The sequence below is a fragment of the Chiloscyllium plagiosum genome, unplaced genomic scaffold (genome assembly GCF_037043375.1).
Source record: "Chiloscyllium plagiosum isolate Xiang-an unplaced genomic scaffold, Cpla_swu_hap1 HiC_scaffold_3, whole genome shotgun sequence".
In the NCBI taxonomy this organism is placed as follows: Eukaryota; Metazoa; Chordata; class Chondrichthyes; order Orectolobiformes; family Hemiscylliidae; genus Chiloscyllium; species Chiloscyllium plagiosum.
The window spans coordinates 69,217,005-69,244,432 of record NW_028270141.1 but is presented as its reverse complement, the minus strand read 5'-3'; the positions used below and the strand labels follow the sequence as shown (position 1 = coordinate 69,244,432).

The window sequence follows — 27,428 nt, the reverse complement described above, 5'->3', positions numbered from 1 at the left end:
AACTTGGAATAATTAGAGAACAGGTTAATGCTATAAGTTTTATTTTACTGGGAACTGAAAAAGTTTCATTTCTCTGAAACCATATTAATAAAAATGAGGGTATCATTTTATGACTCAATAGACTGATAAAAATTTAGACTGAATAGCCATTGTGGACAGTTTATTGTGGACATGTATGAATGATAAGAATCAGAGGTCAGGAATCCTGTAGTGAGTAAATCACCTCGAGATTCCAAAGCCTGCCCATCAGTCACAAGGCTCAAGAAAGAAATGTGATTGAATACTTCCCACTTACCTGGATGACTGAGCAGCAGTATGTGTCATCTATAAGATGCACTGCAGAACTTCACAACCACTACTATCTAGAAGTACAAGGGCAACACATACATAAGAACACAGCCACCTCCAAGTTCCCTTCCAAGCCACTCATGATTCTGACTTGGAAATTAATCGCTATTCCCTCAATGTCGCCGAGACAAACTCTTGGAACTCCATCCCTAACAGCACTGTGGATGTACAAGTTTGGACTGTAGCAGTTCAAAGGTACTAATGATTATCTTCAAGGGCAACTAGGGATGGACAGTAAATACTGGCCCAGCCTGCAAAGTGCATATTCCATGAATGAAGAAGAAAATGTCAAATACAAACAATGAAGCCATTGACTAAAAGTAAAAGGTAGCTGAGGATAGTAGATAAAGGAGTTATAACATTCTCAATTAGGTAGCAGCACAAATGAGATAGGGAAGGCACTTCTGTGGCTGCTGTATCAAAGCTGACCAAGAAAAAAAAACTATATGTAGGGATTATAACAGGCTCATGGAAGGTGTGAGATAACACAAGGGTGTACTTTTACTCCAAGGTTTAAACAAAGAACATGACACCACTGGGCATCTCGTATTAAAGGAGAACCTTTTGCAGGACAAAAATTATCCTATCAATATATCAAGTAGCTTGCCACTGCAACATGATGTTGAACTCTTTAGGACATTTCTGAAAAAGCAAGGCACAGAGAGGTGGAATAAAGAACAGAAGAGCTGAGAATGCATGCCAGCCACATTGGTTGGGTCAACCAGAGTGCAGCATACTCATATGTTGTTGCTGTGTAATGAGTGTTTCGAACCCATCTTTAAATTCCCACAACAGCTAAGGTCACCATGAAAGCTCTTGCCTTTAAACTTTCCTGAGGCCAGGTGACCTGTAGGTTAAAACACACAACCAATGGTTTCTCTCTAATGAGAGCACAGCCCTCTGGGACTATGGTGACTTCAGTAAAAAGAACTGCAGATGCTGGAAATCTTGAAACAAAAATAGAAATTGCAAGAGAAACTCAGCAGGCCTTCTTTCTTCCTGGCCTACCATTATCCATTCCTTTGTTTGGTCTTTCTCACCCTCTAGGCTTTGTCTCCACCCACTTTAGGTTTATGACCTAATCCCCATCCACCCAGTGTTCGTCATATACTGTATACCACCATTTCCTAGTTACCACTGGTTCTGATTTAGGGTCACTGGATTCAAAATGTTAACTTTGCTTTCTCTTCACAGAGGGCGAAAGTGAGTACTGCAGATGCTGGTGAAGGGCTTTTGCCTCAAACATCAATTTTCCTGCTCTTTGGATACTGCCTGACCTGCTGTGCTTTTCCAGCACCACTCTAATCTTGATTCTTTCTCTTCACAGATGCTGCCAGAGTTGCGCAGTCTCTCCAACAATTTGAATTTTTGCTCAAGCGATCTTGCGTTACCTAGCTGACCTTATTTCTCTCAATATGACAAACCTGCCAGCTCAGGAATCAGGCTGATGAACATTTGATGCATTCCCTGTATGACATATACACCAAAACTTTACACAACATTCCCACTGTGATCTTACCAAGGCCTTGTACAGCTCCATCATTGTTGATATCATACTAACTGGCCTGTAATGCCTTATTTCTCTCACTCTCCTTTCTCGCATTGTGGTGTTACATTTACTAGCTTTCCAAATCTCCCCTCTTCTCATTTCTTCCTTTCTCAACAGCAGTTTGAGTTTATAAATTTCACCACACTGCTAACTTTCTCAAAATTATAGCAAGTCTTACCTAGCAGGTTCCATTCTTTCCCAGCGCTATTGTGTATACATCTTCACCCATTCTTCATGACTCAGAGGCAGCAATACTGCTTTTCTCTCTTCCATTCTGTACGTAGGGGAAAGGGGAAAAATCTAGTGCTGTTCTGTTCTACTCTCAGTCCTTACAGGGCATGAGAGAGAAAATTTCTAATATCATAATTATGGCTCAGTAATATTTTCTGATACAGCAAGATACTGGCTGTATATGCTGTCTTGTGATTTGGTATATGGCTGTGTGGAAGGGAGATAAGGACTGAGATAAGAACTCACGGTGGCTCAGTGGTTAGCACTGCCGCCTCACAGCACCAGAGTCCCAGGTTCAATTCCAGCCTCGGGTGACTGTTTATGTGGAATTTGCACATTCTCCCAGTGTCTGCATGGGTTTCCTCCGGGTGCTCCGGTTTCCTCCCACAGTCCAAAGATGTACAAGTCAGGCGAATTGGCCACGCTAAATTGCCCATAGTGCAAGCTGCATCATTCAGAGGGGAATGGGTCTGGATGGGTTACTCTTTGAAGGGTTGGTGTGGACTGGTTGGGCTGAAGGGCCTCTTTCCATACTGTAGGGAATCTAATCTAAACCAAGAACACACTTTCCTTTAAATAATGTGCCATATCCAATTGTGGGTAATTGCATAATGTTGGGTTCAGTGGCCAGCCTCTACTGCACATGCTGTCTTGTTCTCCTGCCTTTGAGGAGGAATATGGCAGCACTCCACACATTCACATGATGGTATAGCAGCTCAGCTGGGTGGTTCAATATTTCCCTGTCTCATGTTTCTACCTTCACATTGTCCTAGCCAATGGGTTGCAAGAGTCATTTTTCTTTTAAACCACATGGGTATTTAACGATTTTTGTTTCCCCCCCCTCCACCCTCAATCAAATTTTTCCCAAAGTCGCTAATATGGTTTTCTGTCACAAATCTTCTCCATAGCAGGCTCAATATGGACGATAAACTCAATGAAATTATTCACATTAGTTTGGCCTCAGAAGTTCTGATACAATCATAAAATAACCAAAATTTACACCTCGTCAGTTCTGAATTCAAATGGGTGCGATCTTAAATTCTTTAGCTGAGGTTTCATCTGGTTATAGTATAGAACCAAGGAGCATTCTAAAATATATATAAGATTTAAGTTAAAATTAATACTACCACCATAAAGGCAGCATACAATTAGGAGGAGTAGGCCAGTCAGTCCTTTAAAGCATGCTCTCTCCTGTTCATTGCCTGATCCCCTATCAATTCTTTGCATGACAAGAATCTATCTACCTCCGCCTTAAAATATTCAGGACTCTTCTGCTCTCAACTTTTCAGGAAGAAAAGACTGATGAATTTTCAAGAGAAGATATTTTGCTTAATCTCTATTATAAATGAGCCCCTCCTTAACTTTAAACAGTGACACCCCAGTTTTAGATTCTTCCTCAAGAGGAAACACTCTCTTCACACCTACCCTTTCAAGACTACTCAGGGTATAACGTTTCAAATATGTCACCTCTTAGTCTTCAAAACTCCAAGGGATAAAAGCTTCACCTGTCAAATCTTTCCTCATAAGGCAGTACTCCAGATGTAGTCTCAACTGTGCCCTGTATAACCGAAGCATAACCTATTTTTGTATTCAATCCCCCTCATGATAAACAACAACACAGTATTTTCCAAATCAGTCTGTTCAGATTTGTCATTATACCCCTATACAAGTGGAAGTTGAACCCAGGACTCCTAGCCCAGAGGTAGGGACAGTACCACAACAGCCACTATGACAGCATTCTACTAACTTTCTTAACTACTTGATGCAGCTGCATATTAACCCTTTTGCAAATAATTTACGAGGACCCAGTTCCCTTTGTGTGTCGAGAGTACTGCAATCTCTCAATGCTAAAAAACCTATTTTTCTATTCTCCCTGCCAAATTTCCCTGGACAACTTCACATTATATATACTTGATTTACCATATTATTACCCACTCACTCAACCAGCCACATTAAAAATAATCTTTGTGTAGAAACTTATCAAACACCTTCAAGAAATCCAAAATACATGCTCTCACTAGTTCTCTTTTATCCATAGCGCACTACAACATCTTAAAGAACTCCAATACTGTAGTCAAACATAACTTGCCTTTCACAAAGCCATGTTGACGCTATCCAACTACTTTGACTCTCTCCAAATGCCTTGCTATAGCTTCTTAAACAAAAGGTTCTAACATTTTCCCTATGGCAAATGTTAAGCTAGCTGGCCTGTAATTTCCTGCTCTGTCTTCTTCCTTTTTTGAGCAAAGGTGTTACATCTTCAAATATAATAGGACTGCCTCCAAATCAAAGAACTTCAGAAAGGTAAAGCCAATTACATCTCACTAGCCATTTCATTACAAACACAAGGATGACGTTGATCCAAACCAGGGCATTGCCAACCCAACATTGCAACAACTTACTTAGTACCATGCCTCCAGTGACTGCGATTTTCCCATTTTTTTCATTTCATGATTTATCACTGCTTCTGAAATGTTACTTGTATCCTCTTTGGTGAAGGCATGTAAAATATCAGTTTAATTCATCTGTTGTTTTGTTTTCTGTTAGTAGTTTTGTAGTCTGACTTTCTATAGGACGAACACTCATTTTATTATCTGTTTCCTTCTCTAATTTTTTATACTCCTTGTTAGCTTTTTGTTTTGGATATTTTCCCACTTGACTAATACTTGGTCATGCTTTTTAAATTTTCCAAACTGCTACCTGTCTGCACATTTAACATTTCAAGTTACCTAGAAATGGTGCATCTATCCCTTGGAGCTTGTTACTTGTTGGAATGCAACTATTTTGTAGGTTCTGAAATATCCCCCTGAATGTCTGTCGATGCATCCCGCGTGAACTATGCTTTAACCTAATTTACCAATATACCTCAGTCAACCCTGCTTACATGGTCCCACAATTGCCCTTCCTTAATGTTCAAAAGATAGCCTCAGATATACTCCTCTCTTTCTCAAACTGACTGTAAATATTAAAATGTTTTTAAACATCTAAACAGCTACAATAATACATGTGCACATTCATCAACTATTCAGGTTGAAGCATGAGGTTTTTACTTGAACAAAGTCTACAGGCAATGGAACCTGGGCATCATTACCGTAAATATAAATGCATAATTATCTGAGGGATACCATTAAGATTTTCCACAAGCTGGCTCTTGATGTCTTTAAAACAGTCTTTAGCACCCAGTAGATAGTTGCGTTCACACCAACAGGTGGGTGAGAAAACCCATTATCTAAATGCTTAAGGGACAGCACCAGGGTTAATTATTATGGCACTATAACTGAACTCATTAAGTCATAATAACAACTTTGCAGCACATAAATGATGGTACTTGCTTCAGAACATTCCGGTTGTCAACAAGCCAACAATTTTCAGATCAGTTGCCCAGATGTGGCAACACCTATTACCTCATAAATCAAGAAATTTAGTGAACACATTTGTTAGTCTTGGTTTCCAAGCAAGCAAAAAAACCACCAAAAATAGTATCTGTAGACAAAGATATGGCTGACAATGCATTCTGTCTATTCCAGCAGTCCAACTTTCAATGCTTCCCCAGTGGGACTCTGCCTTCATCTGTCCAGTACATGAATGCAAAGTCCTCCTTCATCTCCTTGAAAACATTCTTTGGTCAAATTTTTGCTCATCAGCCCGACTATCTCCTTATGTACTTGAGCAAAAAAGTTCTTTGCAATAATATTACAATGAAGAAACTAAAGATGTTTTACTATGTTAAACTTGCCATAAGGATTTGTTATGGAGCCTATCCTAACCATTGATCACGATTCTCCCAAAACCTAGGTTTTGCACCAAGTCTCAGTAGAATTATTTTCAACCAAAAATTGAGCTACCTGAGAAGAGGGATGGCTATCTTTGACTTCATTGTCACACATCGCTGAAGGGCCTGTTTCCACAAAGTTATCTAATCTATTCTAATCTAATCCCTAATTAAAGGAAATTAAGTTCTAGCACTTTAACATACAAAAATGCACTTGGTAAAGGTTATATTAACCAATTGCAAAAATAACTCAATTTCTCAATTAATAAAACAAATGATTTCAGTGTTCCTGTTCAAGATAGATTTCTGAAACATTGTTGACAAATTCTTAGTTTTGGTATCTTGACTGGTTTAACTCAATTCAGAGTTGAGGGGAAAGGATTCCAGTACAGCCACAAGACTGGTAGCTACCTGATCATAAATTGTCCAAGTATAGCTTACTTGGACAAAAATATAGGTCAAACCCAACTAAGTCAATTATAGTGCCTTCAGTCTGCTCAGTTCATCTGCAAACTGATGCCAGAGACTGTTGATAGCGCCATCAAGCAGCACTCCAAAGCAATAACCTGCTCATTGACACTCAATTTAGTTTCAGCCAGGGCTGACAGCTGCTGACCTTATTACATCCTTGGTCTGAACATGCTCAAAAGAGCTAAACTTCAGAGGTAAGGCAATAGTGACTGCATTCAGCTAAATGTGGCATCACGGAGTCCATGCAAAACTATAATTGATGGGAATTGAGGATTGGAGTCATACCAATCACAAAGGAAGATGGCTGTAATTGTTGGAGGTCAGTCACCTCAGCGCCAAGACATCTCTGCAGGAGTTCATCAAGACAGTCTCCTGGATCTAATCATCTTCAGCATCCGCTACATTCAATGGCATTACCATCACTGAATCCCTGACAATCAACATCCTGTGGATTACCACTGACCAGAAACTAACTGAACTAGCCACATAAAAGAGTGGCAACAAGAGCAGATCAGTATTTAAAAACTTGGTAACAAGTAAAAACACCTGAATCACCAAAGCCTTCCACTATCGAAAAACAACAAGTTAAGAATGTGTTGGAAAATTCTCCATTTGCCTGGATGCATGCAACTCCAACAACACTCGAGCAATTTGAAACCATCAAGGACACAGCATCTCACTCGACTGACAACCAACACACAGTGCCAGAAGTGTGCTCCATGTCCAAGATGAACAGCAGCAACTCAGAAAACCTCCTTCAAAAGTATCTTCCAAGCTAACAAACTTTACCAATTAGAAGAATGACAGCGTCCCTCCAAGTCTCACACACGTGATTTGTAATTATATCACTATTCAAGATTCTGACGCTCTCGACTTAACAGTACTGTTGGTGCCCCTATAGCCCAAGCACTGCTATGGTTCAAGAGGTAGGATACCATAACATTCTTTGGGAAAATGAGAGAGATTGGCAATAAATGTTAGCTTTGCTGGCAACACTTCTATCCCATAAATGAATTTTAAAAACTACCTCCATCCACACTAGAGAATGAATAAATTTAATAAGGCTAACTGGAATAAAATACAAATACTTGGCATCTGATGTGGGAAATCCTACTAACTTCGTACAATAATTCCCAGCTGCCAGCCCTATATTACATGCTTTTTTATGACATTCCCCTCTCTGCCTCCTGCTGTCTGAAATCATGAGCTGAATGTGTGTGTATTTTTGAAGCTCAAGGAACAGGCAGAGCCTAACGGCTTACTTTCATACTGCTACTGTTCAAGAAATAGGGAATGGCAGCAGCAGGGAAAGTTGGAGAGGAAAGCAACTGCCCTGCTAATAGGAGGAGAGACATATTCACCTGGGGGGACTGGAGCAGGGACAGAGCAAGATCCATTTCAGCAAGCAGCAGGGCATACAGTTTATGAAAGTATTTAAACAAAACAGATTACCACCGAATTCAATTTTATTTCATAATTTTAATTTGTGCTGAATTAGTGAGAACTGGAATGTTTGGTTCTCATTCAGATCACATGATACACAGCTGTGAATTAGAATGTATCCATTCAAAAACGTTGACTCCAGTTCTCAAAACTTTCTCATCAACCTACGGGGGGCAGGGCTATCAGATCCAGTCAGGAGAATGGAGAAGAGTAGCTGAGAAACCAAGGTAAGTTTTAATATTCACCTGCTGCCCAACTATCCGCCGTAGGCAGCACTGTTTTTAAAATTAAAATACTGAAAATGCTGCAAATCTGAAACAAATACAAAAAATGCTGGAAAATACAACAGCTCTGGCAGCATCTGTGAAAAAAGAAGCAGAGTTAACGTTGATTCCGATGTGACTCAACTTCAAAACCGAAGCAATCTCTGAAGAGGAGTCTTTTTTGGATTTAATGTTAACTTTGAGTTTGTTCAGCGTTTTCTTGTACTTGTTTTGGCACCAAATCATATTAACAAGATTCTAGTTACAGAAATATTGATGAAACTGCTTACATTAACATTGGGGAAACTCAATTAAGTAGATGTCAGGTTATGATTTTGGTGTACAGTATATTTTTGTTGGTTAACTTGAACTTCAAATTAAGTAAATGGCATCTCAAAACTAAAACTAAATTCACATTCTCATTTATCTGTCACTGCAGAAACATTTCAAGGTTAGTTTTAATGTCAAATCTAGAGATTGCAGAAGGGTCAAAAGAGGTGATGGATTAGGAGCATTGCCAGTGTACCTTTGAAAATTGAGCCCAAACATTGCTGAGTGGCACTATGCAGACACACAAGAAGTTTGGTTGGAGGTTTGAGGGTGTCCAAGAATCAAATTTTGGGGAGTTGCAAGGGTAATGAATCTATTGTTGTATATTGTATGATAAGAGTAAAATCAAGTGAGACCTGGACAGCAGAAGTCAGGCATTAATTGAGGTTGGTAAAGTGAACATGTCAAAGGCTGAAACTGACTAGCAAGCAGAAAGCACAACTGTCAAAAAGACTAACTTTGGTTCAGCCTGTTTCGGTGCTTTGCTGAAAACACACTTAAGATTCGAGCAGGGAGTCGAGTGAAAGATAGGTACAACTATGGGAAGTGATTACATGTTTGATATGCTGAACAAGAACCAGGAATTGAAGATGGATCAGTAGCAAAGTTGCCATTTTTGGCAGTGCACTCGTAATTTATCAAAGTGAACGTTGTTCTAGAAAGGATTTTTTTTCTATTGGTGCATGCATTATAATTTAAGGGACTTGCAGGATGCTATATGGTTTATAGGGACCATTGGTCAGTAATTTGCAAGGACACAGTTAAATATGTGCTTTGATAAAAAGGGGAAGAAAATAGGAACATAGAAACATAGGAGCAGGAGTACGCTATTCAGTCAATTGAATTTGCTCCATGGCTAATAATTACCTCAACACCATTTCCCATACTACCCCATAATTCCTCAATGACATTAGTATCTACACAAATTGGTAGTCTAGCTGATTGCAATATGGAAAGGTATGAAAATCAAATGTATGCAGAGCGAACTATTTAACACTCCAGCTATCTGTACTGCTCGGAAAGGAAGTTGGCCAATCATAGCAATTCGTTGGAAATGGCTTCAATTCAATAGGACACAATACCTGTACAGGGGAATCAGAAAGTGATGGAGCAGAAACTAGAAAGGGAGAAAGAATTGGTTTCTAGGCCAGAGCCAACTGAAGTTTGGCTTCATGGCCAATAGAAAAGCAAGGTAAGTCAGCAACAAAACAACATTATCACTGGTCAGAAATAAAACAAAAACTGAATTTTAGTGTTGTTTGTAAGTAATTCTGTACCAGGAAGTGATTTTATTTTAAGACGTAGCTGGAAAACAATAGGAGGAGTAAACCATTCAGCCCTTTGAACCTGCTCTGCCAATCACGGCTAATCATCCAACTCTAATTGGTTCATGGCTTCTCCCAATGTCCACTGATCCTTTTAGCCCCAGGAACTATCTTACTGAAACATGCCTTTCTGAGACAGAATTCCACAGGCTCACCACTCAGTGAAGAAACATCTCCTCATCTCAGTCTTAAATGGTCTCCTCTGTATCCTTAGACTGTGACCCCTGATGCTTGACTGTCGGTCATCAGGAACGTTCTTGCTGTATTCACTTTGTCTACTTCTGTTAGAATGTAAAAGGTTCCTAAGAGAATCTTCGCCCCTCATTCTTTTAAGCTCCAATGACATAGTCCAAACTAATGTAGTCTCATTTCATATGTCAGTCCTGCCATCCTAGAAATCAGTCTGATCAACCTTTGTTGCATTACCTCCATAGACAGAACATCTTCCCTCAGGTAAGATGATCAAACATTGCATACAATACTCCAAAAGTGCTCTCAACAAGGCCCTCTACAATTGCAGTAAAACATCTCTGCTTCCGTACTCAAATCCTCTCATTATCAAGGTCAACATACCATTTTTGCCTTCTTCACCTGCCTGCTTACTTTCAGCAACTGGTGTACAAACACACCTAGGTCATGTTGCACCTCTCTTTTCCCCCAATCTACCATGCAGATAATCTGCCTTCCTGTTGTTGCTACCAAAGTCAATATCCTCACATTTGTCCACATTATTCTTTATTTACAATGTATTTGTCCACTCACTCAACTTCTCAAAATCACACTGAAACCCCATGTTTGCCCTCCCACCAAAGTATGTTATCTGCAGACTTGAAGATATTACATTTAGCTCCCTCATGTAAAGTATATAAATAAAAAAAACCCTTTAGGGAACTCCAAGCATAATAAGCCTTGATTATACAGTGTGAATAGCTGAGGTCCAAGTAATAATCCCTGCGGTACTAGTCACTGGCTGCCACTCAGAAAATGGCCCATTTATTCCTATGCCTTGTTTCCTAACTGCTAACTTTTACTCTACCCACATCAGTACACTAATTCCATTCCAATCCTGTCACTGTTTTCCAGCTCCTCTGCTATTAAATCTTTTATAATGGATTTTAGCATACAAGGTAATTACAGAGCTTACAAATATCGCTTGCAGAGAAAACTCTGATTAAAAAGGTTAATCCATTGGGTGAATTGATAATAACTTACTGAAGAACTTTATTTATGTTCAATTAAATGCAAAGCATGTACACTTACAAGGATGATGAGGTAATTACCAATGGGTGTGGGAAGCTCAACAGCCAAGTGAGATCTGATTAGAAATGTGAAATGTGCAAGAAAAATCCATGAGATCTACCAGAACATAAGCTTAGAAATAACATTAGCCTGCTGCAAATTATTTAACAAATTGAGAGACGTGTTGAAAACCACAAAAGTCAATAAACTCATTTGTCCACATTATTCTTTATTTGCTATGTATTTGCCCACTCACTCAAATGGGCGAATTTGAATGAGTTGGCAAATACATAGCAAATGATAAAATGGAGCTAAATGATTTGTAAAATTTCAGCAATGTACAACAAGCATTTCCAGTTGAGTTGAGCTATTTTCTGTCTTGTCATAATGAATTAAATACTACTTCAAGTTGACAACTTAACTGTTGTTTTGATTTCTGAATGATCAAGAAGAAGAATGAACTGTAGAGAAGTTAAAACGAAAATCAAATTTCTTTTTCCTATGTAGGCACATCCACAGTGCTGTTAGCAAGGCAGTTCCAAGATTTTGATCCAGAGCCAGTCAAGGACTGACAATAAGTGGCTTAAAAAGGAATGTGAATGCGGTGACATTTCCTTCTTGACAGTAGAGCTCAGATATTTGAAAAGGGATTTGGCAAGTTGATGCAGTGAGTGTTGCATATGGTGGGTCATGACACTGCGGGTTAATGATGAAAGGAGTGAATATTCAAGTTGGTGGAAGAGGTGTCGATCAAGCAGAGTCCTTTGTCCTCAAGTGCTGGCAATAAATACTGAATACTTACCGACAGACGCGAGCCAGCACGTACTCTTGCTACAAATTCTTTTTCTTTTTGTGCAGCTTCTCGTTGGATTCTTTGAAAATTTGTTAGTGCTGTAGTGAATTCTGCTACTAAACGATCTTTCATTATCTTCCTCTGCCTCTGAGAAAAAAAATTAAAAATTAAGATACATTTCAAAACAGTAATAACGGTCATAAACAATATATTTGATATTGTAAAAAGTGTGGTTTACAAGAAAATTATACTTTCAACATCAAATTAGTTAGTAGTAGCAATGTAAACTGCTCCAAGACAACAGCCACATCCACAAATTATGGGGAAAATGGATTTGAAGTCTTTTTTACGAAGGTTTGATTTTATTTGTAAACCTTAGTTTGATTTTAAATGTTTAAATGTTTTAAAACTCCTTCTAAAATGATTTTACTTACAAATATTGAAGTCAAATTAATAAAACAGAAATGTTTTGATATAAATGCTCATTAGTATATTGAGTGAATAGCTGCAGTGCCGAGACTTTTGTTTAATAGCTAGGAAAGATGTTTTCAATAATGATCAATACAGTGATACACTGGATTGAAGATTTGGATATGATGGGGTGACAAAAAAAACCCTTACCTGGTCAGTTAAAGATTTTATTAATCCAAGTTCCCTTAAATTCTTCTCAGTTTCTTTAGCAAGGTGGTTTACTAACTGCTGCTTCTGCTGACTAAGATTAGAAAAGAAACATTCAATGTATAATCAATAATGTAAAACAATCAGTAGCAATCACAGGCAACAAGCAGCTCCTGGCAGGAATATCAAAACTGGCTCAAGGTACTTGACACCAACATTCACATTGTTTGTACATTTAGTTATAAAGCTGCATTGCATAATCAAGTTTATACAAATAGTAATTTTTAATTTGTTTTCAAGATTTCAGAATGTTGGAAAAGCTACATTTAGTGTTCATCTGTAGCTCGGCTGTGGGGCCTTCCCCAACCTCTACAATTTTGGTGCTGTTCATGATACAATTAGGTATGAAAGTCTGAGATTCTTTCCCAGCGATGTTAAAATAACAGCAGTTTACATCCAAGTCAAATTATCAGCATGAGCCTTAGAGGTGAAAGTGTTCCTGATATTGCTGCTTTTGCCTTTCTTGTTGTTATAAGGCACAGAGTTAATGGGTACTTTTAATATAACATTATTAAGTTACTCCAAAGCATCCTTCAATCACATAGCATGATGATGCAGACGTTGGATAATAAATTCAGAAATAGAGGTGGCAATGAAGGAAACCATACTCTCCAGAAAGGCACCACACTTGACCATTGAATATTGGGGTTCAGCTGGACATTGACAAGCAATATACAGCTTAACTGTCACTAGGAGAAAGTGAGGACTGCAGATGCTGGAGATCAGAGCTGAAAAATGTGTTGCTGGAAAAGCGCAGCAGGTCAGGCAGCATCCAAGGAACAGGAGAATCAACGTTTCGGGCATGAACCCTTCTTCAGGAATGTTAACTGTCACTAGCCACATTTCAGCCCAAACCTCCTTGTTAAAGGCCTTCAGATCTTAACATAAGCTTCACTGGCAGAAGTACTGTGAACTAAGCCAAGCTAAATGGGATCAGAGAACAGCTTCATTATAGACCAAAACAAAACAATGTCATTGATGAATTAGTTAACAAGAGAACTAAACAGCCCATTGTAAAAAGCTCCTGCAGACATGTCAAGGATCTCTAACAACATTCCTCCTGTGCATCAGGTACAACTTCAGCAACTGGAGACTTTTCCCCAGAGTTTAAGTTAGCATAGGTGGTGATAAAGGCAACCACTCTCACTTCTGCTTTTGACATTTAGCTCCTCCATCCCAGCTCAAGTGGGAGTAGGCAAACTAAGTAGAATAGCTATTGTAAAGGGAATACATTCCCACAGTCATACAGAAACATAGGAAGTAGGAACAGAAGTAGGCCACTCAATTAACTTATCCATATATTTCATACATCAGTATCTCAAACAAATTGTTTTTACATATAATAGTGAATAGTTGGGACGCAAATACTGATCTCTGCAGTATCCACTTATCACCACTTTCCACTTCCTGAAAGAAACCATTTATTCCTACTCCCTTTCCTGTCTGCTGATCAATTTTCAATGCATGTCAGTGCATTACCACCACTCCCATGTATTTTGATTTCACTTACTGACTTTTGTGGTGCTTTATCAGAAGCTTTTTGAAAATCCAGATATAAAACATCCACTGTTCTCCCTCATTTATTCTACTAGTTACGACTCAGAAAAATTCCATTAAGTTTGCCAAAGACTTACGACAGGGAAATTGTATAAGAGGATATTGTACAATTGTTGTTTGAAACAAGAGTCCTTTTATTACATCCTTGATAATAGTCTCCAGCATTCTCTCTTCTACTGACATTAGATTAACCATTTTGAAACTGCCAGTTGCCCGTGTCCCTCCATTTTTTAAACAGTGGAGTTGGATTCAATCAGTTAGGACTGTTCAAGAATCTGCAACATTTGAAAGTTGACAACAAATGTATCCACTATTTCTGCATTCATCCAATTTAAATCCCTAGAGATAGTTTATCAGGCTCCTGGGGATTTATCAAATTTCAGTCCCATTAATTTTTCCAATTTTTTTTAAAACTTAAACTAATTTCCTTTAATTCCACTTCCCCAAAAAACCCTTGCTTCTATAGCACATCTGTAAAGTTCGTGCGTATTCTTCAATGAAGCAGAACTAAAGTAGTTGTTTAATTGTTCTGTAATTTCCTTGCTCTCCAATATCAATTATCACATTTCAGATGGTGAGGAGACTGTATTTGTTTTCACTGATATTCTTCTTTCTACATACTTACAGTTGTTCTTACAGTTTATGCTCATACTCTATTTTCCCTTCTTAATCAAATTCTTGATCCTTATTTGCTAAATTCTAACTGCTCCCAGTCATTAGGCTTGCTCCTTTCTTGAGCAACTTTTACTTAGGTCCATAGAAAAATCTAAGAGCATCCTTAACTTCTTTTGTTAACTACATTTGGGCCAGTCTTCCTCTTGTGTTTTTTTGCTCACAATGAGTACATAACTGCTGGACTGCATGCATCAATTCCATAAAAAATAACCATTGCATGTCTACTGTCAAGCCTTATAATGAGATTACTCAGTTTATTGCAGGAACTCAGCCCTCAAACATTCATAATTTCCTTTGCTTTGATTCAGTACCCCGGTTTTGGATTGAACAACTTTAGTTTATATCACAATGAAGAATTTTATCATGCTATGGTCACTTTTTCCTTAAATCTGTGGCATCAGGATTAGCTCAGCTGCGCAAGAGGGAAGTAAAAAATGTGCAAGGCAAGAGTGATAGCAGATTTAATCATAAGGAAAACCGACAGACGTTTCTGTAGAAGCAGGCATAACACCGGGATAGTTTGTTGCCATCCTGGTGTCAGAGTCAAGGATGCCACTGAGCAGCTGCAGGACATCCTGAAGGGGAGGGAGAATACCCAGAGGTTGAGGTCCATGTCAGTACCAAAAATATAGAAAGAGGGATCGAGTCTTCAAGGCAGAACGTAGGGAGCTAGGAAATAAATTACAAAGCAGAAGCATAAAAGTTGTAATGAAAATTTGTTTGCATTAGACGAGTTTTACAAACAGATCAGTAAACATCAAAGATTACTTTCAGTTTTATAAAGATCGAGATTTTTTTTTGCCCGGGGATTCAGTTCGCAGGTGTCTTGGTTTAGGTTAGACATACAGAAGTTTCTCCTAGAAAACGGAGTTAGTACAGGACTGTTAGGAAATAGATTCACCCTCAATGTAAGTGCTTTAATGTAATACATCCAGACGATAAGTATTTGTTTAGAACCCAGAATGGCTATTTGATGTTGAGGCAGTCTAAGCTAAGTTGTGTAACTAATCGATGAAGAAGCTCGAAAAACTCTCAAGACTAGGGATTAAAAGAAAAAGTTGAGTCAAACCTATAGATGAGAGCGATAGAACAGAACTTTCTATATGACTCAGCCACTACAGAATAATGATATTGGGAGAGATAGGATTCTATTTTATCAATACATTTCAAAAATCTTGCAAATTATATGTGAATAATTTGGTTTATTTTAGTTTCATTACTTTTGCACATTGTTAGAACCAAATCTGCAGCATTGCATGCTTGCATTCAGTGAAAGACCAAATTGTTAAAACAAAACAAAAACCAAAAGAAAATATGATTCGTCAAGGCAGACTCGGATCTGATTCATCCAGTAATAACATTATGTATGCATTGTTATGATCCCAGCTAATGATCAAGCTAAGCAACAGTCACCTGAAGTACAATACCACTGATCATACAGCCTTCAATGTCCATCCAGATTTTAATAATGAAAGGAAAGCCTGCTCTAGTAGAAGAAACCAAAGTTACAATGTCACGAATCATGCTAAAGCATCTTCTGTTTTATGAATGTATAAAAGAATCAGTGATGAAAAATTGATGAGAGTTAGGATATGGAAGATGATATGAACTGAAAGGAGTATGCTATTCATCTCTTCAAGATCTTCCCCAGGCCTCACCTCCTCTTGCATCAACTGCTCATAGCCCTCATCACCTCAATATAGTGCAAAAATATATCTACTGCCTCTTTAAATACTTTCACTTTCTTCACATCTCTCTGGGGTGGAGAATTGCAGACATTCACTATCTTCTGGGAGAAGAAATTCCTTTGTTTCTCAGTTTTACATGAGTGTATCCTACACTGTATCTGATGCTCCTATTTCGATACTCCCTCATTAGTGGAAACATCATCTCAACATCTACCCCATCAAGTCTCCTCAAAACCTTACATCTTTCAACAAAGTCATCCTTCATTCTTCTAAACTCTAAAGAATAAAGGCCAAATAAACCTATTCAGCAATTCTTGATAGGTTAGCACCTTCATCCCAAGAATTATACTACTGAATCACTTTTGAACTGCCTTCAATACCAGTATACCCTCTCTTAAATGTGGGGACCAAAACTAGAGACAGTACTCCAGGTAAAGCTTCACAAATACCAATATAGTTCTAACAAATCTTCTGCGTGTAGAAATATAAACTCCTCGCAATAAAGGCCAAAATTCCATTACTTTCTTAATAATTCAGAGCACCAGCATGCTTACTTTTACATTTCATTCATAAGAACATGTCTGTGCTGCACTTTGTTTTGGGAGTCACTCTCCAAATAAATTATCATCTGACTTTTGATTCTTCCTATCTAAGTGCATCACCTCAAACTTTATTACACTAAATTCCTTCTGCCACCTTTTTGCCCATTCACTCAACGTACATCCCCAGCAGATTCCTTGTATCCTTGTCACAAAATGCCCTCATCTATTTCTATATCAGCAGCAAATCTGGATACATTACACTCTGTCCCCTCCAAGAATTGAAGGTCGAGGATTGATCCTTGTGACGCTCCACTTGGTAAGTCTTTTCAGCCTGAAAAAGACCTTTTATATCCTGACTCACTGCTGTCTGTGGTAACCAATTCTCAATTTATCCTAATAAAAGTTGCCATAAACCCAGAGGACTACAGGTTGCTCTCTCATTCAAAAGAAATATAATTGGCAGTGAGCATAACCTTAGAGTCCCCATTCCTCAAGTGAGGGACAAGGTTGATAAGGTGGCTTTCACCAGCTGTGGCTACCATGAAGATCCCGTCTTCTCAATCACACCCCTCACTTGAGGCATAATGACCCACAGGTTTAACTCATCGCCAGTCAGCGTTCTTTAATAATGAAGCAGTCTGATGATCCTCTGGGACTAGAGGGACTTTATCTAATCTATCCTAATACATTACCCCAGGACTGTGGGCTCCTAGTTTGTGCTAGTACCTTTTGTGTGGCACCCTATCAAATGCCTTCTAGAAATCCTAAAACACTACATTTGCAGGATCCCCTTGATCAACTCTGCTTGTTATATCTTCAAAAGAACCGGAATAGATTTGTCAAATGTGACTGTCCTTTTACAAAACCACGCTGACTCACAATGTGTTAAGCTTTCCTAAATGTTTGCTGTTTCTTCCAAAATAACAGACTTTAGCATTTTCCCAATGACTGATGTTAGGCCAACAGGCCTACAATTTTCCAGTATGTCTCCCTTCAGTCTTAAACAGGATATCATAGTGCGGGTTTTCCAGTCGGCTGAAACCCTCCTGGAGTCTGGAATATTGTGACCAATGCCTCCACTATCATGCAACACCAGGTTATAGTCCAACAGGTTTAATTGGAAGCGCACTAGTTTTCGGAGTGTCACTCCTTCATCAAATCATGTCCACAATCAAAGAATCCTGGAATCCCTATAGTGTGGTAGCAGGCCAGTAGGCCTTATGAATCCATACCGACCCTTCAGAAGAGCATCCCACTCAGAGATATTCCCCTACTTTGTCCCTGTAACCCTTAATTTCCCATGGCTAATCCACTTAGCCTACACATCCCTGGGCACTATGGGCAATTCAAAATGGCCAATCCACCTAACTTGCACATCTTTGGAATGTGAAGAAATCAAGAGCACCTGGAGAAAACCCACATACAAGGGGTGAAACTCCACACAGACAATCCCTTTGTCCCTGGCACTATGAGGCAGTCATGAAGCACTGAGTAACCCTGCAGACTACCTCTGTTGCCATGTCTTTTAAAACCCTTGGATTTAGGGACTATCAGGTCTGCTTTCAGTTCCCTTAGAACGGTTAAATACTTAGTCCCCCGTGGCAGCAACAGTTATAAAACTTTCATCCCATTGGCACCTTGCTTATCTGCTGTCTGGTTTGTGAAACAGAGGGATGTCAACTGCGTCAGTTCATTTTCCACACCAGCTAAGGCTGACATGAAGGATCTCCTCCTCCAGCTCTCTGCTCACCTGAAGCATAGGGGCTCTCAGGTTAAACCACCAGACATCTCTAACAAGATTGCTGCCTTATGATCTGATAAGGACTATGGCAAATTAAAAGCTCGAAAACATGACTGCATGTCTACAAAGCCACAATCTGGAAACAAATTCACTTTAAGAAGAAAGTTAAGACCAAACCCAATTTAATAAACAGCTAAGAAAATACAAAATAAATGCGGATTACTTGGACCTTCACCATAAATCAGTAAGACCATTACTAATCTACCTTCTATCTCACCTTCACCTTCCTGATGTACACCTATATTTCCTCTTTGAACATCATCATTGTGCATTGTGGCACAGAAAGGAAGCCAATGACCATCATTCTGTTCTGGCTGACACTTCATAGTGTGTTCTTGAGCATCCACTTTATTATGCTTTCCACCTTTTTTTCAAAGATTGGTCCACTTCCTCTTCATACCTGTCACAGATTCTCAGTTTCCTGTTTTTGAAAAATTATTTTATGTTCTCACTGTCTTCCTTACTTTACTCATCCTGCATTCACGCCTTTGTGTTATCAAACCAGCAAACAAAGGGAACACCTTTTCAAACATTCCCAAATTAATGAGTTCATTTATGAGCATATCTTTCTGATTGCTTAATTTTCATTGCCCCAAAAGAGTAATCTAGATTTTCCATCCATAAATTATACTCACAGCTGGTGTCGAAGTTCTAGATTATCCTCAGGTTTACCGAAGTAGCCCAAAGTATTTTGGATTTCTGCAGCTGAAGTGAAAACGTTACTGAATATTAAGATAATTAAAGACAAAATTAACAATTTTCAGCAAATGATAGCCTTGAATGAACAACTAATCTTAGAGGATGCACCAAGAACTACAGACAAACAGTGACAGTCATTAGCAGGTCTACTGAGTGGGGGAGATTCACCTTTCAAGTTTCATTAAAATTCCAAGTTGACTAAACTATAGCGACAGTCAAGTTGCAAATACTGTAAATTGATCCAATTCAGTGTCAGATTATCAATTTCAGCGTGAGATCATCATGTTTTTGACCACACATTGTAGCCTGGAAGCCAATTATTTCAATTCCAGCTCAGTTTGCTTCCTTTCCTGAAAAAGGAGTTTTTTTTTGACACCAGAAAACATTTGTGTAATCACTGGCTGACAGGACATCAGATTAGTATCAGCACTGATCAGAAGTTCCTGTAAACTATGAGCAAAGCAAACTCTAAAACAAGAGTTTCTCCAGTTGGACAGTAAAATTATACACATTCACATACCTGGACACACACACTCTCCAAAACCCATTGCCCTACATTTCTTCAATTGCTTAATGAACACCTACTTTCATTGTAGGAGGTTCTAATTAAGAAAGCTTGCAACAGCCAGCTATTTTAATATTCTAAACTTCCACTCTTGCATAGGATGGTCACCAGATACAATTCCAACTACTTATTTAAGGCAATATTGTCCAATATAATGAGAATTCAGATTATAGAAAATTGTACTATTAACAAATGTTAACACGAGTTATCAACACCATTATACCTCCTTTGATTTTAGTCATGTTTGCACAAGTGCATTTTAACTTCTGTGCATGTATATAAAATGGCAAAGCAAAAAACAAATCATTGACAGTTTAAATCAACCTAGATGAGGGACCAACTGGTAGATGCGCTGTGCTTAGACTTCCAGAGGAATGTAGATAAGCTTCCACATTAAGATCACTGCAAAAAATAAAATAAAATCTCATGGTGAAAGAAGCAGCACACTGGCACGATAGGAGATTGGCTGGATACTAGGAAGTAGAGTATAAGTGTAAATGAGTCTTTTTTAGGCATGTGATGAGTGGTGTGCCAAAAGGCTCAGGGCTGGGTACTCGACTGTTTACAATTTATATAAAAAACTGAGTTGAAGGGACAGAAAGCATGATTTCCAGATTTGCTAATATTACAAAGATAAATAGGAAAGGACAATGATACATAAAGATATTGATAGGTTAAATGAGCAGGCAAAGATCTGGCAAATGAAGTATAATGTGAGTAAACATGAAATTGTCCATTTGGCAGGAAAAATGATAAAAGAACAATATTATCTAAATGGTGAGAGAGTATGGATTCTGAGGTGCAGGAAGTGTACTGTGCATGAATTGCAAAAGATTAATATACCGGCACAGTTGGAAATTAGGAAAGACTATCACAGGGTGAATGGAATACAAGAGGAGGAAAATTATGGTTCAGTTATATAGGACAGAATCTAGAGTACATGCACAGTATTGGCTACGTTATTTAAAGAAAGATGTAAATGTTTGCAGGCAAGTCAGAGAAACCTCACTAGCCATTCTCTGGGATGGTCAGATTTTCTTCTGAGGAAAAATTAGACAGGCTAGGTTTGTGTCCACTAGAGTTTAGAAGAGTAAGTGGCAATTCAACAAACAAAATCAATAGTGGCGCTTGACAGGGGAGATATGGGGAGGAGGTTTCCTCTTATGCAAAAATCCAAAGCTAATTGTCATTAATTAAAAATTAGAGATCACCATTTAGAAATTAGGTGAATTTTCCTTTTCTTCGATGGTCACGAATTTACAGGACTCTCTTCCTGAAAAGTTGGTGGAAGCAAAGCCCTTGAATATTTTTAGGCAGAAGTGAATAGATTTATCTTGACCAAGGAGATGAAAGGTTACCTGAGTTAAGCAAGAATGTGGGTTTGTAGTTACAATCATTTGTAGTTACGGCCATGATCTTGTTTAATGACACAGCTGGCTGGAGGGGATGAATGGCCTATGCCTACTCCTGATTTGTATGTCCTGTAATACTACTGACCTCATCAATCACAATGATAAAGCTGATGTGTGTGGAGGCAGAAGGCTGGGCTGATACAATATGATAATGACGGCTAACCAAAGGATTTCAAACTGCAATTATTAACATATCTTTCTCTCAGAATGCAAACTTTAGAATCTCTGAAATTTCATTCTCCTTGTGGCATTTGTAATAGCAGTTGCAAATCAACTTATACCATTGCTACCCTCTGGTGGTGTAAGCAAAAATATACAGTATGGAGAACTACTGTAGTTTGTTAGTTAAAAAAAAATCACAACACCAGGCTATAGTCCAACAGGTTTATTTGGGAGCACTAGCTTTCAGAGTGCTGCTTTTTCATCAGGTGGTTCTGGAGTATATACACCACAACCACCTGATGAAGGAGTGGCACTCCAAAAGTTAGTGATTCCAAATAAATCTGTTGGACAATAACCTGGTGTTGTGAGATTTTTAACTTTGTACACCCCAGTTCAAAACCAGCACCTCCAAATTGTAGTTTGTTAGTGTCATTTTTAACTTTCCATGGAGTATGCAATGCATTCACAGTTTTAATAATGCTCTTCCTGGCTTGGCCACAAGCCCACTCCTAGTTAGGTTAATGTTAACTGCACATGTGGGACTAGAGTCTTATGAATGTTTGCTTGACAAAATAGAAGCTCAGATCCCTTCTCTGATGAAGATGAGTGAACCAGTTTTTTTTTAAAATTACAATGTCATCTGTATTATTCCGTTCTACTGCCACAAATTGTCAGTTTTACCCAATTTGTTTTCATAATTTGGGATGTTAAATCAGTAAATTATCGTCTCACATAAAAATTATTTTTCTCATGTATACACCTTAAACAAGGCATTACTTTTGTTTATGTACCTGGTCAGTTTCAGTAACTTGTACAATCTAATTACATGTGATCTTGTATTTATCCAGTTAAAGTGCTCCATCAAATTGTCAATCTCATTATTATACTGTCAGTTTTGCACTTCACACCAACTCAAAGTTGATCATTAAATGATAAGGTTGGTCAATGAGACAAGAAGAGTGTAAAGACTTCGAATCCATTCTTTTTCATCATTTAATAGTTTTATAAGCATTTGCAGAGACTCAAGTGCACGTCATTGACAACCTTTGGTCACAGTTGTATACAGACCAGAAGGATCAGTGAGTTAAGAAAAAGATAATCCAACAAATGTACTATCATAGAATCTCTCCAGTGTGGATCTAGGCCATTCAGCTCATTGAGTCCACACTGACCCCCCAAACAGCATCACATCCAGCCCTCTACCCTATCCCTGTAACCTCATTTTTTCCATGGCTCTTCCACCTACCCTGCACATCCCTGGACACTATGGGCAAGTTAGCACGGCCAATCCGCTTAACCTGCGCATCTTTGGACTGTGGGAGGAAAGTTATGCAGACATGGGAGAAATGTGCAAACTCCACACAGATAGTCATTCGAAGGTGGAACTGAACACAGGACTCTGAACACAGCACTTGCTGTGAGTCAGCAGTGCTAACCACTGAGCCATGGTTTAGCTCCCTATACTGGGCTAGTGGCACTATAGTGCACATTTAATTAGCTTGTACAAGTTACTGTACATGCCCAACCAATATGAAACCAAAAGGTGGAAAACTAAAATTTCTATAGTTAACGCAAAGGAATTGATAGTCACTTGATGAATGATAATAAACAAGTTATATTCAAATAGTATAGCATTGTCAAATACAGTAGTCATCACATGTACTATGTGCAAGGCATTTTCAACCAAATTACTTATTACACTGGAATGGCAGTGCTTTTGAGTCCCTATACCTTAAAGTTTGTAATCTGCTCCTGATATCCCATCACATCATTAGAGAAGGTGATGGCCTAATGGGATTGTTAGAGTCAGTCAGAGGCAGAGTCAGATGTACAGCATGGAAACAGACCCTTTGGTCCAACTCGTCCATGCCGACCAGATATCCTAAATTAATCTAGTCGCATTTGCCAGCATTTGACCCATATACTGCTAAACCCTTCCTACTCATGTACCCATCCAATGCCCTTTAAATGTTGCAATTGTACCAGCCTCCACCACTTCCTCTGGCAGCTCATTCCATACACACACCATCCTCTCCGTCTTAAATCTACACATCATGGCATAATCAAAGTAAATATTTATTGCTGGACTGTTAATTCAGAAACCCAGGATATGTTCCGAGGACCCAGCTTCAAATCCTGCCACAGCAGATGGGGAAGGAAACTGCCTCGCTTACCTAGTGTGGCCTTCCTGTGATCGCAGACCCACAGCAATGTGGTTGACTCTTAACTGTCCTCTGTGTAATTTGGGACAGGCAATAAATGTTGGCCTAGTCAGAGATGCCCTTACCCCATGAATAAATCAAAAACAAACATTTCTTTATTCTTAAGACCCTCCTTAATACCGATCATTTAACCAGGCTTTTGACTGCCTCGACTTATGCCTGTTTCTTTAACTTGGTCCCCACTTTGATTCTGAAAATGTTTTAGAACACTAAAGGCAATATATAAATACAAATTGTACTGGAATACCTTTAAACTGGCATAATTACAATTCAGAGTCTATTCGAACATTTGTGTCAATAAATCCCTAGTGGGTTACCCTAGTGGTAAAAATTGTAGACCTGGTTTTTTTGACTACCTCCCAAATTCAGTCCCCATCAGCTTGCTAATACCAATGAATTTAACTATCTTAGACTGCAAATCAGGAGTGTAAACTTCAGAGTTCAGAGCCCTCAAAAAACTGTTGCAGAGTAATTTAAGGCACAAAGGGAGGGGGTTTTCAATCCATCGTATTGTTGTAGGTTCTCAGAGGAGCAATCCACTCACTGCTCAAATTCCGTAATCCATGAAAACTTATTTCCTTCAAGTCACCATCCGCTTTCCTCCTGAAATAACTGATAGCTCTACAAGGATGGTCAAAGTTTGAGCGGAGTGTTCCAGATTCTCGAGCATAAATACTTTCTCACATTTCTCCTGTATCTTTTGCCCAAAATCTTAAACGGATCCTCTGGTCCTTGTACGGTCTGCTAATGGGAATAGTCTTACCAAAATTTGTCCAGCAGTCAATCTTGCACACTTCTGTCAAATCTCACCTCAAACAAGTGGATGTTTTCCATTGTAGGAGAGTCTAGACTAGGAACACAAATTAACCCTATAGAGGTGTCTGATTTAAGACTGAAATAAGGATTTTTGTCACCCCAAGAGGGTTGTTACTTTGTAGAATTTTTGTCCCCACACAGGAGCGAAGGTCGTTTCACTGAATATGGTCAAGATGGTTTTAGACAGAACTTTGATCAACAAGGGAGTCCAGGGTTATGGAGGAGGAGCAGGAAGGAGTTGAGGCCATAAGCAGATCAGCCACGATCTTAATGAATGGCAGAGCAGGCTGAAAGAGTTGAATGGCCTACATCTATTCCTAATTCTTGTATTCAAAGTTCCCTCTAAATTGAGCAGCTGCTGAGTGAGGCTCTGCACATGCCAATCAGCGTGCTGATGCACGGATTTCCAATGATAGAAGTCATGTCTGCACACAGCCCTCAGACATGCATGCACTGGAAAAACAAAGCAGGTAGTATTGCTTATGTTGTTTTCATTCACCTTTGCCCCAAGTACAAGCCCTTTTCCAACCCAACATTTTCTCTAAAACCTGCCAACCAACCAGCACTTCTAACTACTTATAATTAAGTGATCATTTAAAATTTGATATTTTGCATTTGTCCTCATAAGCACGAGACAAAAACCTTTGCCAATATGTCTCTCTTTTCAGCAATATTTAGGTATTGCATTGCCAACCACCGATAAATCTTAAAATATATTGTTTCTTCATTCTTGCCAGGTCCATATGTTAGAGTTTCTTTTTGGAAACAAATAATTAGTTTAGTAGAAAGGTAAACACTGTATAACTTACAATATTGTGCAATCTTCTGGATATTTGAACTTATAACATGAGCAAGCTTGCGTGCATCTGAAGATGAACTAGTTTCTTCCACATGACTATCGTCCCTGTTTGAAATCATGGCTGGTTAGTAGTTTAAATACAACTCCAGTACGAGATTCAGTCGACCAACATCAGAAATCCAAATAATCTTCCCTTGGATTATTCCTGAGACCTGGAAAACAAATTAAAATATATGAACATAAAAATCACAAAAAGAATTCAATAGGGGAAGGAAGATTTATCCACCTGTATTCAAAAGCTTGGACTTCAAAAGTAGGGCTAATTAATACAAGTTAGTCAATAATAAATCCAAAAAGAAATTCAGGAGAAAACTTTTAGGAAGTGGTGAAAAAGATAGATTCGAAAAGTTGACATTCTATGGAAGATTAATTTCATAATTCATCAATTTTAATTCATAATTAATATTTTAGTCCAATCAGCATCATTAACATCATTAAAAGCAATGATCAGATCATTTATCCCCTTGTTTGTAAGACCTTGCTTTGTGCAATGTGGATGTTACATTGAGTTATTATAAAGATGGTGACACTTCAAAAGCACTTGACCAACTGTAAAGTACTTTAGGATATATCAAGGTCATGAAAAGCACTACTTAAACACAAAATAAATGAGGGAGAAAATGAAAGTAATTATGTACTTAATAGAAGAGTGCTGAGACAGAATAGATGTGCAGAATGCAAACTTTTTTCAGATATCAGTTCATAGTTCCACAGTAATAGAAGCATTTGACCCATTAACTTGTTCCGCCATTGGTTAAGATCATTGCTGATCTATCCATCGTCCCTGCTCTTCCTAACTGCATTAGATCCTTAATTCCTCTGCCATGCAAAAACCTATCCAACTGTGTCTTGAATACATTTAATGAAGTAGCAGAGCCTTGTCAAATTAGAAACATAGGTACATGAGCAGCCATTCAGCCCCTCAAGCCTGTTCCACCATTCAATGAGATCCCGACTAATCTGCGACCTAATCCCTTAATACCTTACATCCAATCCAGCATCCACTGCCCTCTGAAGAACAGCATATCAAACATCTACCACATTTTGTGTTATAGAAGTGCTTCGAAACATCTCTCCTGAACAGTCTGACCCTAATTCTCAAACTATGACCCCTCGTTCTAGAATCCCCAAACAATGGAAATAAGGTGGTTGAAGATAAACTATCTTCCTGTTAACAACAAAGAATTAAAGATGAAAATCTATCCAATCAATAAAACAGCCATACACCCCAGGTTCTGGTTAGAGATCACAGCTGTTTCATTCCCTTTAAATTTATCAGTTACATTGAATTAACTGATAGATTTCAGACCAACAAATCATACAATCCCTACAAAGTGGATAGAGGCCAGTCAGCCCATCAAGTCTGCACAAACTCTCTGAAGATCATCCCACCCAGACCAAGAACCCCACCCTATTCCTGTAACTCCACATTTACCATGGATAACCCATCTAGCCTACACATCCCTTGATACCATGGGGCAACTTAGCATGGCCAATTCCTCTAACCTGCACATTGTTGACTGTAGGTGGAAATTGGAACATCTGGCAGAAACCTACACAAACAGGGAGAACATGCCAACTCCAAACAGACAATCACCCAAGGCTGGGATCAAACCTAGTCCCTGCTAACCAGCGCCCAAATCAGGCTAGGAATTAGACCATTCACAAGGTGAAGATGATGCAACAAAATGAACTGACTAGTCAAATCACCACTGATTAGTCATCTAGAAGTTTCTCTTTGCAGATATATAGGTTGATCTCATCAATGGCTCATAGACTCAGCAAAAATAAGTTTCAGTGACAGAATGGGGGATGGGCCAGTGGAGGAGTCAGAAATAGCAATAGAAGCATAAATTCAGTGGAGATAGGAAATGGTATGCAATATGATCAGAAATCAACATAGGTCACACAGTCTTCAGGACCCTGCAGATAAAATAATGAGCATCCCATGTAACATAATGAATGCAGGCAGAAAAATGGAAAATGTG

At 38.7% G+C, this 27,428-nt stretch overlaps 1 protein-coding gene across 3 annotated transcripts in view; it reads right to left on the bottom strand.

The window, feature by feature from the left end:
* The window catches only part of LOC122544180 (syntaxin-7-like), a 60,027-nt gene that overhangs the window by 16,365 nt on the left and 16,234 nt on the right, over nt 1-27,428 (bottom strand). For all 3 annotated transcript variants that reach the window (XM_043683221.2, XM_043683230.2, XM_043683239.2), the window contains exons 2-5: nt 25,391-25,592; nt 19,341-19,410; nt 12,386-12,476; nt 11,774-11,911 (exon numbers count right to left, since the gene is read on the bottom strand). In XM_043683221.2, the coding sequence (XP_043539156.1) occupies nt 11,774-11,911; nt 12,386-12,476; nt 19,341-19,410; nt 25,391-25,499 (408 nt within the window). In that variant the 5' untranslated portion in view covers nt 25,500-25,592. The remainder of the gene's footprint in view (nt 1-11,773; nt 11,912-12,385; nt 12,477-19,340; nt 19,411-25,390; nt 25,593-27,428) is intronic.